At 39.4% G+C, this 14,328-nt stretch overlaps 2 protein-coding genes across 2 annotated transcripts; one reads left to right on the forward strand and one right to left on the reverse strand.

Moving 5' to 3' along the window:
• Window positions 1-1,721: 1,721 nt before the first annotated feature.
• Window positions 1,722-9,300, reverse strand: bud23 (BUD23 rRNA methyltransferase and ribosome maturation factor). The gene is made up of 12 exons (XM_080428708.1): window positions 9,153-9,300; window positions 8,478-8,515; window positions 8,060-8,155; window positions 7,204-7,286; window positions 5,297-5,393; window positions 5,052-5,148; window positions 4,881-4,931; window positions 4,656-4,741; window positions 3,772-3,817; window positions 3,617-3,678; window positions 2,523-2,612; window positions 1,722-2,137 (listed from the first exon to the last, which is right to left on the reverse strand). The coding sequence occupies exons 1-12, from the start codon at window positions 9,198-9,200 to the stop codon at window positions 2,083-2,085; spliced, it is 849 nt and encodes a 282-aa protein (XP_080284834.1). The 5' UTR covers window positions 9,201-9,300; the 3' UTR covers window positions 1,722-2,082.
• Window positions 9,301-10,553: 1,253 nt separating this feature from the next.
• dnajc30b (DnaJ (Hsp40) homolog, subfamily C, member 30b) lies at window positions 10,554-13,819 on the forward strand. The gene has a single exon (XM_080428585.1). The coding sequence runs from the start codon at window positions 10,558-10,560 to the stop codon at window positions 11,758-11,760; it is 1,203 nt and encodes a 400-aa protein (XP_080284711.1). The 5' UTR covers window positions 10,554-10,557; the 3' UTR covers window positions 11,761-13,819.
• The last annotated feature ends 509 nt before the right edge of the window (window positions 13,820-14,328 follow it).

Raw genomic sequence — 14,328 nt, forward strand, 5'->3', positions numbered from 1 at the left:
GAACTTCATCTCGAAGCTATAAAGTGGAGGGAGAGGTTCCACATGGGGCTACTATTAACCCATGGAACACCATAAGTTCGTTCCCAATTCACATTCATTGGTATTTTTAATCAAATAGCCTACACTCTAATATTCGGTTTGCGGGTGGATATCATTATTCGGTTTCATCCATCCCAATATTATGCTTTAAGCCTTTAACAGAAATCCAACTCAACTACAGTAGCCTACTACTTAGTTATAGCCTACACCAAACAGGTCCTCCTCAGATAACGCCCAGCTGAACTGAGCTTTGAGGCGACGTTTGACTTGGTCATGGTGCGAGAGCGACCCCTGCAGTTTACAAGTGATGTGCATTGCTATCTAATAATAGAAGCAGTTTTTCATTTTTAGATAGCATTACGTCATTATTTAATAATATTCATTCATTTAGTATAAATGTTTTGTAGATAGTCAGTGTGCCATATCAACATTACTTAGGCCTACATTTAATTATGACACATCAAAACAAAAATATTTCCAACAGATTTTGATTGTCCATATATACAACCTTTATTTGTTTTCTTCTTTTGAAATATTTTCTTTCACATCAGGATGTAATGATCATTGCACTCCCACCTACTGTATCTCCCAGACTACCTCCCCAGTCAGAGTTCAAAGTTTGAATGGATGTAGATGAATTGTGTGCAGGATGTAATTTGCATACTGAAGTGAGGGGACTTAATAAAAAAAATGTTTTTGGTACTAAGCTCCTGAACACATAGATAGACCAACTGCCTAAACCAATCAGACCTCTCAGACAATGAGACACTGGCCTACTCTCCTGTCTTCTTAGACTCTGTAACAAACTTCTTGAGGAGTCTGTTTACATTGTGCTACCTACTGTATATTGCACAATGTGTGTGTGTGTGTGTGTGTGTGTGTGTGTGTGTGTGTGTGTGTGTGGGGGCTGTGAAAGCATTGTAGGGGTGGGAAAGGGATCATAATAAATGCCGTCTTGTGAATGTGTGGATGGATAGTTTTCTGAATGCTTTATTTATGTTAGATAATGTTATATCAAATTTACTTGATGAGTGAGATTGCTCATCCTAAATACATCCAAAAGGAAAACACACATCAACTCAAATATAATAGTACTCTTATTCAAAGTGTGTACACGAAAAACACTGCATTTCAATACAGCATTATAAAGACATTTTAAATATTTAATTAAAAGGTAGGGTAAGTGATATTTTTTGGTTAAAACAAAAAGGTTTTAGTTAAAAGGTTAAAGCTCTATATTCTGATAGTACTCATTGCTATAGAGTGTTTGTTCAGTAACCGGGGTCTCTCTGCCTCTCCAGCTCCCAGAAAATACATATTCAGGTAGGTGACATCATTTCAGCCAATCAGGAGAGAGTATCCATTTATCAGCTTCATTTCTATAGTGTTCCAGTTCCAATTTTGGAGTTCTCATCACTTCCTATTTCACTTGTTTAATCTGTATCCTGTCTGAGTTCTCTGTCCTGATTCGATAAAATTGGTATCCTGAAGTGAAAATGCATTTTCTATTTAATAAAGAGCTGGAGAGACATGGAGACTCCTGTTACTGAACAAACACTCTATAGCAATGAGTACTATCAGAATATAAAGCTATTTAACACTTATTTTAACAAAATAAAATCACATACCCTACCTTTAAATGGCCAAGAAATTAGAAATTTCATAAGAAAACAGTGTTCAAATTCTGTGGCATTATTTGAGTCCAGGTCTTTATGTCTCACTTTATTTTTTACATTTCACCAATTGAATATCTCATAATAGATACTCCAGTCATGTGCCTGTAAGGAAGTTCCAGACTGAATGTAAAACTACAAGCAACTAAAGTCTCATAATCAGCCATTCAAAGAAACAAATTGACATTCCCTCCATAACTAGGGTTTAAAAATTATAAACCAGGAAAGTATTTCAAAATTTGATTTCATTATCCTGAACCAGAAATGAAGTCCTGACACTTGGACATCACATGTTCAACTGCTTTTGAGGTGACCCTTTGTGTGATGTTCAACACAAGGACAAATGTAGGCAAAGCAAATCAAACCAGGTCTAGAAATGAGGTCTTCTTTTCCGTCCGGTGTATTTGGTATCTGCTCGAACCTCTCTGCAGAAAACAAACACAGAAGAATAATCGTCATAAGCAGTGGTTGCTGAGAACATGTCAACATGCTGACAACAACTTATCAAAGTCATTATCTGAAAACAAGAAGGCGGCTTATCATAGAAGACAACATTCAGTTTACAAAGATAAATTATGGGTTCAAAGTCTCTTTTATGTAGTTATATTTAGGTATAGGATTATTTATTAGTTTCATTCTTAAAGGAGTGAATCATAATGTAACTAATCTCTAATTACATACCTACAATATTCATACACTAAAGATACAAATAATTATCAAGTAAGTCTGAAATATCTGTGAAATAACAGAGATTAACAAAACATTACCCAAAAGACCAATATTCAGATGCAAACATTTACAAATACATACCGGCCCTGCCGTCTTCTTCGCTCTTTCTTCTCCAGGATCCAGTCTTTTCCCTTCTTCACAGATTTGCCTTTCATGTTTTTAAAACGATTTCTTCACCAGAAAAGACAAAGAAAATGTGAAAAAGCATGGCAAAAACCACAGACTGTTCTTCTACAAAGATCCCATGTCCTAACAAAAACAGCTTTTATCTGCAGCATGTTCAGTACTTAAACTGCAGTGAGTCTGCAAGAGAACAGATTAATACTGCTGCATGTATTAAAGGGGAAATCCACCCATTTTCAATATTTAACTATGTCATTAATATAGCATAAAGGAGTTGTGTGGAAATAAGAAAAAATTTAAAAAAAAATTAACATTGCAAAAAAATTTAACATTGCAAAAAAATTAACATTGCAAATTACACTGTGATGACTCATCATGGTGTAATTTGCAATGTTAATTTTTTTGCAATGTTAAATTTTTTTGCAATGTTAATTTTTTTTTTAATTTTTTCTTATTTCCACACAACTCCTTTATGCTATATTAATGACATAGTTAAATATTGAAAATGGGTGGATTTCCCCTTTAACAAGAGAACCAATTTAAACTGCTGCATTTATTAATAACAAGATAGCGGATTTAAACTGCAGCGCGTTAACAAGAGAACCGATTTAAACTGTGGCATGCATTACCAAGAAAACTTTACACTGCATCGTGTATTAATAAGAGTCCTGATTTAAACTGTATGAGAGAGAAGATTAACAACAGAACTGATTTAAGCTGCAGCATGCATCATATTAACAAGAGAACAGATTTACACAGCATGTATTAAAAAGAAAACCGATTTAAACTGCAGCATATATTAACAAGAGAACAGATTTACACTGCATTGTGTATTTTTATTGTTATTAACAAGAGAAGCGATTTAAACAGCAGCATGTAAAAGGGAGGAAAAACAGCATGACAGTGTTTCTAGTCAGGCAGAACGACGACCCTGTTACATTTTTCTGGGTCCTTCAGCCTCGTTAAGGCAGATATAACTGAACCTGCTTTTACTGAGAGCCAAGACCTGTCTGTGTAAGACTCATATCGTCTGCCGTGCCTTGTGTCATTACCTTTCTCCTGTAAACTGGACCTGATTTGGAACACCCCTCAGTGAGGTTTCTGTTCCCAATCCCTGAATAAAAAAAAGTATATTCATAAACTTATCTGTTGCCCTGCCTTTATAAGAGACAGCCCCAATGTCTGAACCAAATCTCAGGCTCCTTACCTTGGGCAGTACTCCGGTTACCCCGGCAAACAGACACAGGAAAAACCTGTTGGCAACAAGAGAGATTTTGGTGAATTATGGTGCGTTCACACGGGCAGATTAAAAGATACATGCTACCATTCATTTTCAATGGAAACCAGCTACATGAAGACACGAAGATACATCCGACGTTTGTAGATGTAGCTCTAGCGACAAAGATACAAAGCTACAAATTCAAGTTGAGCTGGGATCAACTTCCAGATACAAAGATACAAAGCTACAACTCTAGCTCCGATGTCCGCACGTTTGATGACGTCAGTGACCGCGTTGAGCAACACAGGTAGAAAGCAACGCAGCGACAAAGACGCAGTGTATTTTTGTATCTTTGTATCTTTTAATCTGCCCGTGTGAACGTACCATAAGGCTTATTATGTAAACTATTTCAGTCATAATGTAACAAGGGAAAAAGGATTGCTAAATGTCAAATTTCTTGCCCATTGACTATGACTGATGGCAGGCCCGGATTGGACGGTCTGGCACTTCTGGCAGATGCCAGAAGGGCTGGGCAGTCTGGGGCCGCGGCCAACATTAAAACCGAAATAAAGTCACCAAAAACAAAAAATTCAAGCAATTTTTTGCCAATTAACCGCACATTTTCGGCGCCCGACCCCCGCTATGGGCCGGTGGAGATCACAAATGCCAGGGCCGATTTTCTGTGCCAGTCCGTGCCTGACTGATGGCATACTTTGAGGCTGCAAAATTGTCTATAAACATGTAAAGTACATCTTTGACAAAAGCTGTGAATATTCAACAACATGTATTGGCACTGCAAAAAATGTGTAAACCAATTGCTAATTGCTTAGTAGGTAAACATGTAAAAAGCCATTGCTGCAATAAGAACCGACTTTTTAGCCTTGGTGCTGTTGGGGAAGTCCACTACCATGCCTCCACCGAAGCCTGCCTTCATAGCCTGGGATGTGATCAGTTCAAGCTAGACAAAGAGAGGAGAGGCTGAAGTTTGTTAAATGCATAGAAAAATGTCATTTAGTTACACTACAATTGAACACCACCAAGATACATGCAACGTATGCAGCGTTAAATTATAAATGCTATGAATGAAAGGAGTTTACCTGTTCGGAATTCTCTGGATAAATCTGAAAAACAGCACGCGCGCCTCTCGCCTGAGAGATGAAATACACATTTGTAAAAAAAAATATGAAGCTGAGTGTGTTTAACTTGAGAATTAATAAATAAAATCACTCTTCATCATGAGAAATCAGAGAGAATTACTACAACCTTACCAGGCTGGAATACAGAGATGTGAAAAAGGTATAGAGTCTCTTTGGAGGACTGTGTGTCTTTTTGTCTGCATTGCAGAGCCACTGTAGAGCCGAGATACTGAGAGGGATCGTTTGAGAAAATATAGCAAAGGAAAAAAAGACAGGAAAGATTAGGAGATATTATAGATATGTAATATTGAAAGGCAAAAATGTGTGTGTGTGGGGGGGCTACATAATTTTTTTAAATCCAGGTTATGTTTTTTTACCTGATGCATCCATCAAATGTGCCAGAGCGGAAAGGCATACCCTCCCCCATGTCCCCCAACACAAGGTCTCCCTCTACCTCCCTCTCAAGGGCGACATCTGTATGAAAAGAGAAAATTTACATTCACTCGATGGACCTCTGAACTGACTGGGTATCCAAGACATTATTAACAAGTAAGACGCGCGAACGCTGGAGGCGAACGCAGATTGACTGTGGCTGCCATATTTCAACCACACTGTAGTAGTGCACTCTGCCGCACTCTGCCGGCTGTATACAGGCAGTGCAGCTGCTGGCATTTCAGCACGGAGTTTCGAGTCACATGGGGGCGCGAGCCAATGAGAGCGTGAACACACGCTGTATACAGGCAGTGCAGCTGCTGGCATTTCAGCACAGAGTTTCGAGTCACATGGGGGCGCGAGCCAATGAGAGCGTGAACACAGAGACACAGACGGAGACACACACGGACAGAGACACACACAACCCAAGCATGGTTACATAGTAAGCTCCACTTGGTCCGTAGTTGCGTTCGCAACTAGAAAATGTGCTCCACAGAGCACAGACTGGCGCCATATCCCCTTTTGGCCTATATAACTACATGATTCATGTGACCAGTCAAGAGTTTGACCTGGTCCACGATAAACCTCTTTTCAAAGCTTATGCCAATCTGTTCAGAGGTTGTGCACATTTTTGTGACAGGCCACAGTCACTACCACGCCAATGTGGAAGTTCCTTTCCACACTGCAGCTTTAATTGGTTGTTAAGGAATGTTTTGCACATGCATCGTTTGAACGATTTGATTGATTGCATATTCTATGAATACGTTTGAAAACACCACGGCAGTACAGTTTGAAAAGCTATGCTAAAAGGATAACACAAAAAGGTCCAGGGACTTGTTTCCATTGTGGTCCATTGTACTCAATTCATCATAAAGACATTCAATACATTCACATATCAGCAATAGGGCTTTCACGACAAGAGATTTTTACTGGTCGACTAATTTGACCCAGTGGTAGTCAACTAGTCGATATTTACCTATTTTTTTAAAAAAAAGCCATTGTTTTATTGCCATTACTATTATTATCCTCCTGCCTTTATTTTTATGCCGTTTTAAGGGAAGCGCTTCTGGCACAGCAGTGTCTCCAAGGATCCTCAAAAGGGGGTTATTGCCCAATATTAGGCTATTATTGGGCATACTTTTGACCCCCTTTTGATAAAAAATAAGGGCAGGAGATTAATAATAATAGTAATGGGCCATTACCATGGCATTAGAACAATGGGGGAAACTTTTTTTTTAAATCAAATATTCGACTAGTACCAACAAGGTCGACTAGTGGTTATACTAGTCGACTAGTTGGTGAAAGCCCTAATCAGCAACAACACTAAAAGCATTAATAGATATATTTACAGGGGGAAAAAGTGGGGTGATGGCGGGGGGCAGAGGATGTCACACCCACGGGGCACTTTACGTGGAGCACGCTGAGGGAGTGCCTTGTTTGACTCTCTGGGGGCAAGCTAGTAGGAGATAAAATGAGTCCAATTATAATTTGAGGACAGCCATGGTTGTTTTTAGGTCAGCTTTAAATTTGGATGGGGAATCGAGAAGTTTGGTGGCTGTTGGTAGGGCATTCCACATTTTGATGGCAGTATAGTAGAATACATTTCCCCCCATGTTTGGGCCGAATCTAGGGGGAACAAGGTCAGAGGAGCTCCTTCTGGTGTTGTGCCCATGGGCATCTCTCACTGTAGACAAGTAGTATAGTATCTGAGTATTTTAAAGACCAGACCCATTGAAAGTGAGCTGGGGTTAGGCGAGTCCTGAGGTGAAGGTTTAGGAGCAATCTCTTTTAGATAAACAATTTACGTAGAGCAGTAAGATGTTATTTGTACAATAGTGAATGCAAAGCTAACCCAACATTGCTGTGCTGATGTCGATTCCAACCCAATAGTGTCCCTCCTCTGACAGATGGTCACCACTTAGCCCTGAGCCACACCTGGGAGAAATGGAAAAGTAAGTTGATAGTGTCTTGTACAGATGTAATGTAACAGCTGGCTGTGTTTGACTTGTACAAATGTAATGTAACAGTTAGCTGTGTTTGACTTGTACAGATGTAATGTAACAGTTAGCTGTGTTTGACTTGTACAGATGTAATGTAACAGTTAGCTGTGTTTGACTTGTACAGATGTAATGTAACAGTTAGCTGTGTTTGACTTGTACAGATGTAATGTAACAGTTAGCTGTGTTTGACTTGTACAGATGTAATGTAACAGTTAGCTGTGTTTGACTTGTACAGAAGCAGCCCTTACTTTTTAATTACACTGGATCACAAAACAAATGTCTATTTGATGATTTAATTAAACATACTGCTAAAAATACATTTGATCAAATCAATTTGATCAAAGCTGCAATCTGTAAGTTTCATGTCCTACGTGTGATTTGAACTCTCCCGAATGGAAGACCAAACTTCTATGGCTCTTCCAAAACAAAAACCCTGATTGGCCATGGGACATATTACGCTTAATGCACTTGGGGCAGTAATATGTGTCAACCTGTAGGTGTCCCACCCGATACCAGGGTCTATGTTTCTCAATGGAAGACAAGGGAGACCACCTTCAACCACTGCAGATGTACTTGTTATATTCTATTAACACACTAGTACCATAATAAAATAAGTTCCGGATTGCAGCTTTTTATGTTGTTCTCTAATACAATTTCAATATATTTTAACAAAATTCTCTGTTATAACAACAGTAATGAAGAGCATACCCCACATCTAGAAGGAAACAGGTTTCTCCCTCTGGCAAAGACAACAGCTCCACAGCTCTCTCTGACATTAGACTTTGTATCTCAATCATCCGAGAGCTAGAAACCAAACACAGAAAGGTCTCATTTACACTTAAATACATGTGACTGTTTGTATCCAACTGCTAGAATAAAAATATATATTTTTTAAAACGTATTATCTACTGTCGATGTAAAGACTTTTATTATAAACAACTTTAGTGCTACAGTGAAGTTAAAGATTCTACATTGAGATTCTGCAACTGCACAATTGAAATATCTCCAGAGATATATCATATTTTCAGACAGGCTTCTTTCACCTTAAGAATTCACATTATGTTATCAGACTCGGTTGAGTCAAGCCTCAAACAATTTAATAACACAATAATAAGACGTTACTCACTTCTGGGAGTATTTCTTGGCTTCCTGCTCGTTGTAGAACTACAGAGTAGACACACATTTAGGAAGGAGATTAGAACGGATACAGGATAGGTGGGCACTAGGGACATCTGGGCACCTCGATGTAAAATTGGCTATTTTGTCCAAAATGTTAGAGTATACATGATGTGAACATGCAAGGTACATTATCAGACTTAATTTATCATTCAACTTCTTCCCCAAATGACAGTTTTGTAGCAATTGTAGAACTGTTAGACCTTAATTGTCGAATGTTTAAGCACGTTGTAATCATGTATACTTAACTTTAATTAAAAACATTTTCCAAATATTTTATTTTCTAACATTTAGGGAGAAAAATGCCAATTTAACACAGAGGTGCCCACCCTACCCTGTTGTTACCATTAGAACCGTATGTGGACTAAAACATGTTACTTGTTATGACGGTGTCTTCTTGTTAAAACAAACTAAAATGCAACCCGAGATGTATTATCTATCTTTCAATATATACAAAGATAAGTCAGCCAAGATGTTGGCACTTCTCTCACATGCTTTGGCCAAAATCTCAACTTGAAAAAGTGCTCATGAACAAATGTTGATGTTAGCTTGTTGGCTATTCCATTGATTAGCCGCATCTCAAACCATGATGATTTAAATGAGAACGTTAGTAAACATTACTAACGATTTCTGGAGGGGCCATGTGCTCAGGCCTTCGACAGCTGGAGGCCATGGTTCTTTCTTAATGTAAAGCTATTCAAATGAATAATATTCTAAACATGCATCCGAGCCGAAGCTTGATGTGCTGCTGTAGTGAAAATTGTCCACACGTGAAAAAAAGTGACGTCATATGAAAGAGACGAGACGAGCAGTGTTGACAGATTCTGTGAGAGAAACAAGCAACCGGGTCTATGAAAACCAGCCCAAAAGAAGCGACGTAGGCCACAAGAGTAATTTACATCTTTCATCAGCTATTTGAAAATAGCCGATCTACAAGCTTGTAAATTGGCCATTTTCCAAAAAATCTTGGGAAAATGGTTAAAATTTTTGAATATGGAAAAAAAAACTACATTTGAACACAAATCTGGTATGTGGTCCCTGACCCTGGCACAACACATTTTTCAGATAGGGGTCTGTGTGTACAAATACATTTTAATTTGGGGGTCCTTGACATGAAAATGTTTGAGAACCACTGGTTTAACCGACTTTTGGAAACAAGTAACTACACTACACATTAGAAACAAGCCCAAAAACCCGCAATATTTACAAACAACTTCACAGAAAAACAAGCCCAAAGTCGCTTATAATAAGCTGACATGGCAACGTTAAATATGACGTCATATGTAAGAGACGAGACGAGCGACCCTTATTTAAAGGAACAGCTGACTGGTATTTAATATGACTGACTGGTGCTCGGAAATGCTATATTTAAAATGTTTATGACATAATGCTTATGGTTTGTATGTTTTCAATATTCTTCCAACAATGATCGAGTGACAACAAGGCCGAACTACACGATTCAAGCTGAGTATGATTATATAAACACTCTTTTGTTTCTCTCCGGATTGGTTTGCTGTCGTGCTCACTTCCTGTTTACATCGCTCCTCATTGGTTGTAAAGCTACCGGAACCAGAGCCGCCTTCCACTTCCTTCACTTGACACTTTCTATTGCTCCTTCTTCACTCTCCACCGACCGGCCGGGTCACCCGGTCCGTCCTGCCACGGGAAGGATCATAGACATATAAAGGTAGACGCCTCATCTGGCTCTGAAGCATCGGCATCTCGGACGCACTTCCGCTTCCTCTCATAGAGTTAAAAGCTTCCTCTATGTTTCTGGGGGGAAGCTGGAAACTTCCGTGTGCGTCACAGAAGGGGGCGTTCGGTAGGCCAATCAGAGGCAGATGGGGTGGGTCTTTTCTTAAGAGGCAGCCGCGCAGCAACTAGTCAGTTAGACGCGCTGTGATTGGCCAGTAGTTAACGTGATGTGATTGGTCTGCCCCCCGGAAGAGCCTTGTATTGAGAGACCAGTCGTTACAATGAACTGCAGAGGCCAATGAGGTATCTAGGTTTCTATATCTATGGGAAGGATCATGGCAGAGGTCAGTCAGATACTGGGAAAAGGAGCTCACAGGTTTTCTAACATCAGGAACTCTCATAATCGTACCACCTTCAAAGGTCACGGATGTCTGCTTGCAAAACACGGTACCTCAACCAGAACTGTCCCGGCCGGTAGGCCTATGTCGGACCAGCCAGTGTCAACAGCAAGTGAGGGAGCAGAATATAGAACTCGGATACATTGTAGGGTAGGAGATGTTCAAGAAAACGAGGCCTTGATGAATGTTTGTCCCTCTGCCACATCTATGGATTCTCTTTCTTTGGATCCAGATGTCAATTCCTCCGTCCTTCAACACAGAGAGGACATGCGAAGAACACTGTACCGCTCACCAGCTGTGCAACCTCAACTTCAAATGCGCCTGATCGGCAGGGTGACGCTCGGGAATAAAAGAAGTGTCGTTATGGCAGCCAATCTTCACCCTGAAATCTTCAGATCACCTCAGCAACTCAGAGGATTCAGCACCCTCGTCCTTAAAGTTACTCTAGCAGAGCAAAGGTCAGGGTTTGGGTCGTCGGTTAATGGACTGAGTTTAAAGGAGCTGAAATATCTTACCGACTCACTTCAACCCTCCACTGCTGCTAGATTCTACAGCAGCTGGAGGAGCAACAACAGCAAATCGGACGCACCTCCTTTATACAGGAGCAAGACAGCCTATTATGACATCCTCCGTGTGACCCCCAATGCCACCCAGAACCAGATAAAGACAGCCTACTATGAACAGTCTTTCATCTACCATCCTGATAAGAACCAGGGGAACGAGGAGGCCACTCTGCGCTTCTCCGAGATCAGCGAGGCCTACAGCGTGCTGGGAAACAAAACCCTGAGGAGGAAATATGACCGCGGGATCATGAGCAAGTTTGATGTCCAGGGGGCTGGGAGGCCCTCCAGTAGAGAGCCAAGTAAACCCTCAGGATCCCAGCAGCAGCAACAGCAACATGCCAATAGACGTTTCTCCTACGTCCACGGGAAGCCCATGTTTGATTTTGATGCCTTCTTCCATGCGCATTATGGGGAGCAGCTGCAGAGAGAGAAGGAGATGAAGGCGAGGAGAGAGCAGATGAAGCAAAAACAGGAGGAAGACTTCAAGAAATGGAAGCTTGGTAAAATGACGGAGATGACTGTTGGGATGCTGTTGGCTATGGCTGGAATAATTTGTGTCAGTGTCACCAGGAGCTGAAGTAGAAGCAGTCCCTTAAGCCTAATTTATACAGAACTGATTTTCAAGCTAACAACACATCGAAAACTGTTATTTTCAGAAAGCGACACCTTCCACTGTTCAATTCACTATAAATGAGGCTTTATCCACAATCTTGTCTGTTAGGACTTTAATAGATGGGTGGTGTCGTTGAATTCTGTATTTAGTCATCACTTCACATTACAAGATAGAAGTTTAATACATGAGCTCATGGGAGAAGTACATGAAACATTCAGGGTGGTGGTGCAGTAGTTCTACCTAGTTATACACATGTATAAGAGGAACTTGCTTGTGTCACTGGACCAAGCTGTACCCTAATACATACCATACCAGGCCTGTGCCATGCCTATAATATTAAGATGGTCAGACTATAAGAAGCCAAAAGGTGAACAACATAATTCTACCACAATTCTTCCTCAGTGGAACTGCTTTTAGTGAAACAACAACCATCTGAGTGAAGGACATCTTGTAGCTATGCTGATCATAAATAATGAAGCCCATGATTTCAGCTAACACTCTAATTGTACACACTCAAGGGGTTGGCAGCCTATGACAGTTTATTCTATTCACATATAACATGGTTGATGTAGTGTGGCAGGCTACAAAGTGAGCAGGATTCGTTGATTTCTGCATTTGGAGAAAGTGTATAGGAACAGAGATGCACCCAGTTATATGTTTTAGACACAGTCTAATTATACAATTTGAAGATTCTCTGTATCTTATATATGATATTGATAATATTAGTTTACACACAATACACTATAATATGATTTTACAATATTGAGCATATTTATTTCAGGATAATCTTATCCAAAATCTTAAAGCCCTAATAGGCCAAAGCCCTTTCAAGTACTAAGAAATACATTATTTAAAAAAAGGTAGGCCTACAGCTAGTATGTGTGAAACTACTGTGTTTTGTACCACAATTGTCAGGCAAAATATTGAAATTGTTGTAAAGTGTCAGTAATGCCACCACTTGGGTGGAGGCATTACTTTTACTTACTTTTATAAGAGATTTTAAAGACCTGAAATAATGATATTAGATGTGTACATCTAGTAGGTGAACTACCACCAATTATTCTAATATTAAACCATTTGCAGAGAGATATAGGCTGATCAATTATCCAAAGACAGATTTCACTCTCCTTGAATGTTTGTATATGGAACTGCAGTGATTACATGTGTTCATGTAAAACTATGTGTACTTAAAAATAGAAGACCTCAAACTGGTGTTTATTTCTGGCCGATACCGATATTAGGGTGTTCAAAACACCCTAATACACCCTCAGATATCACTATAATTGACCAATATATCCCGATGCGCCTTCATGTTTGACACATGTTTGATAACCACATACAATAGATCATTGCAAAAAAACGTGTATACATCAGCCGGGCTCTGGTAATAAGTAAATCACTCCTGCTGAAGAACGCACAATTTACCCTCAATGTCCTGTATGTTGACTCTTTACTGTAAAAAAAACAACTAGGAAATTGCACATTTCTTATATTAAGATGAATACTTAAATCAAAGTAAGAATTGCTTTAAATGTTTCTGTAAGGCAGTTGGAAATAAAAAAATTAATCAAATTTATTTGAGTCTCCCATGTGTTCACTTTATTAGATATTTACAATTTAGTTGCATAAATTTTAGAGCACTATTCATTCTTTGAAATTGTGTTCAGTTACAGCTTGTGACCTTTGGAGGGGTCTTGAGTCCATAAAATAGAACTGCTGGCTGTTAAATCCCTTGTTCATTATGTAAGCAGACACAATTTCAACATTAACAGTTTGATAACATGTTAATAAAATATACTATACTGCTAAGCGGAAGCACTGTTCAGTTTAGCTGTCCACCACCTCTGAAACTGTTACACCTATCTATTTTGAGTCTACAGCAGTGGACTTTCAGGAGCACAAGAGGTTCCTGAATGTCACCAAAGAAAGCATCCTGCAATATTCTACATTTCTCTATGTAAGACACAAGGTTTGCAAATGTAGCTATCATTTGGCTTTGTACAGGATATCATAAGCTTCTCCACTTCTGTCTGGTAGCTTTGTGTACAATGAGCTTAAAACTTGAGGGTAAATTCAGTTCCTCCATACTATCAAGAGCTCTCATTGCCTTACAAAGCCTCTTAATTAGAGCCCGTAAATAAACAGTGCAATTATGCATTTATTCCATTGTCTGACTTTATATTTTTCCAATTTAGTTCCATATCCATGTAAGCATTGGCAAAACAAAAAGTGTGTCGATTCAAGGTAATACAGCCTGTCCAGTAGATTATAAATATAAATTTGTCTCTGAATTACGGTTAAGACTTTATCGGGGTTTTTTCAGTGGCCATAACTGTCTGTTCTGGTTCCTGTTAAAAAACACTTTCAAGAGGTGTTTTGGGGAGTCCTATCTCTACCTAGCTGGAATTTTGTCTAAATCGAAAGGGCTACCAGAATGTCTTGATAGCTTTCAAAATAATCATTCATGCCATCTTCCTCATTGATTTGAATCATAGGGAAACTGTTTCAAAATGATAGATAAATAACCGATCC

The sequence above is a fragment of the Gymnoscopelus braueri genome, assembly GCF_963280865.1.
Source record: "Gymnoscopelus braueri genome assembly, chromosome: 5".
In the NCBI taxonomy this organism is placed as follows: domain Eukaryota; kingdom Metazoa; phylum Chordata; class Actinopteri; order Myctophiformes; family Myctophidae; genus Gymnoscopelus; species Gymnoscopelus braueri.

Bases quoted from the DNA above. Each gene is read 5' to 3' on its own strand.
- dnajc30b (XM_080428585.1), top strand. From the start codon at position 10,558: ATGGCAGAGGTCAGTCAGATACTGGGAAAAGGAGCTCACAGGTTTTCT.
- bud23 (XM_080428708.1), bottom strand. From the start codon at position 9,200: ATGGCCTCCAGCTGTCGAAGGCCTGAGCACATGGCCCCTCCAGAAATC. The intron at 7,287-8,059 runs GTATGCTCTTCA...CATTTCTCCCAG, and splicing joins TGTTTCCTTCTAGATGTGGG to GTGTGGCTCAGGGCTAAGTG. The intron at 3,818-4,655 runs GTCGGTTCTTAT...TGTTGCCAACAG, and splicing joins AACAGCACCAAGGCTAAAAA to GTTTTTCCTGTGTCTGTTTG.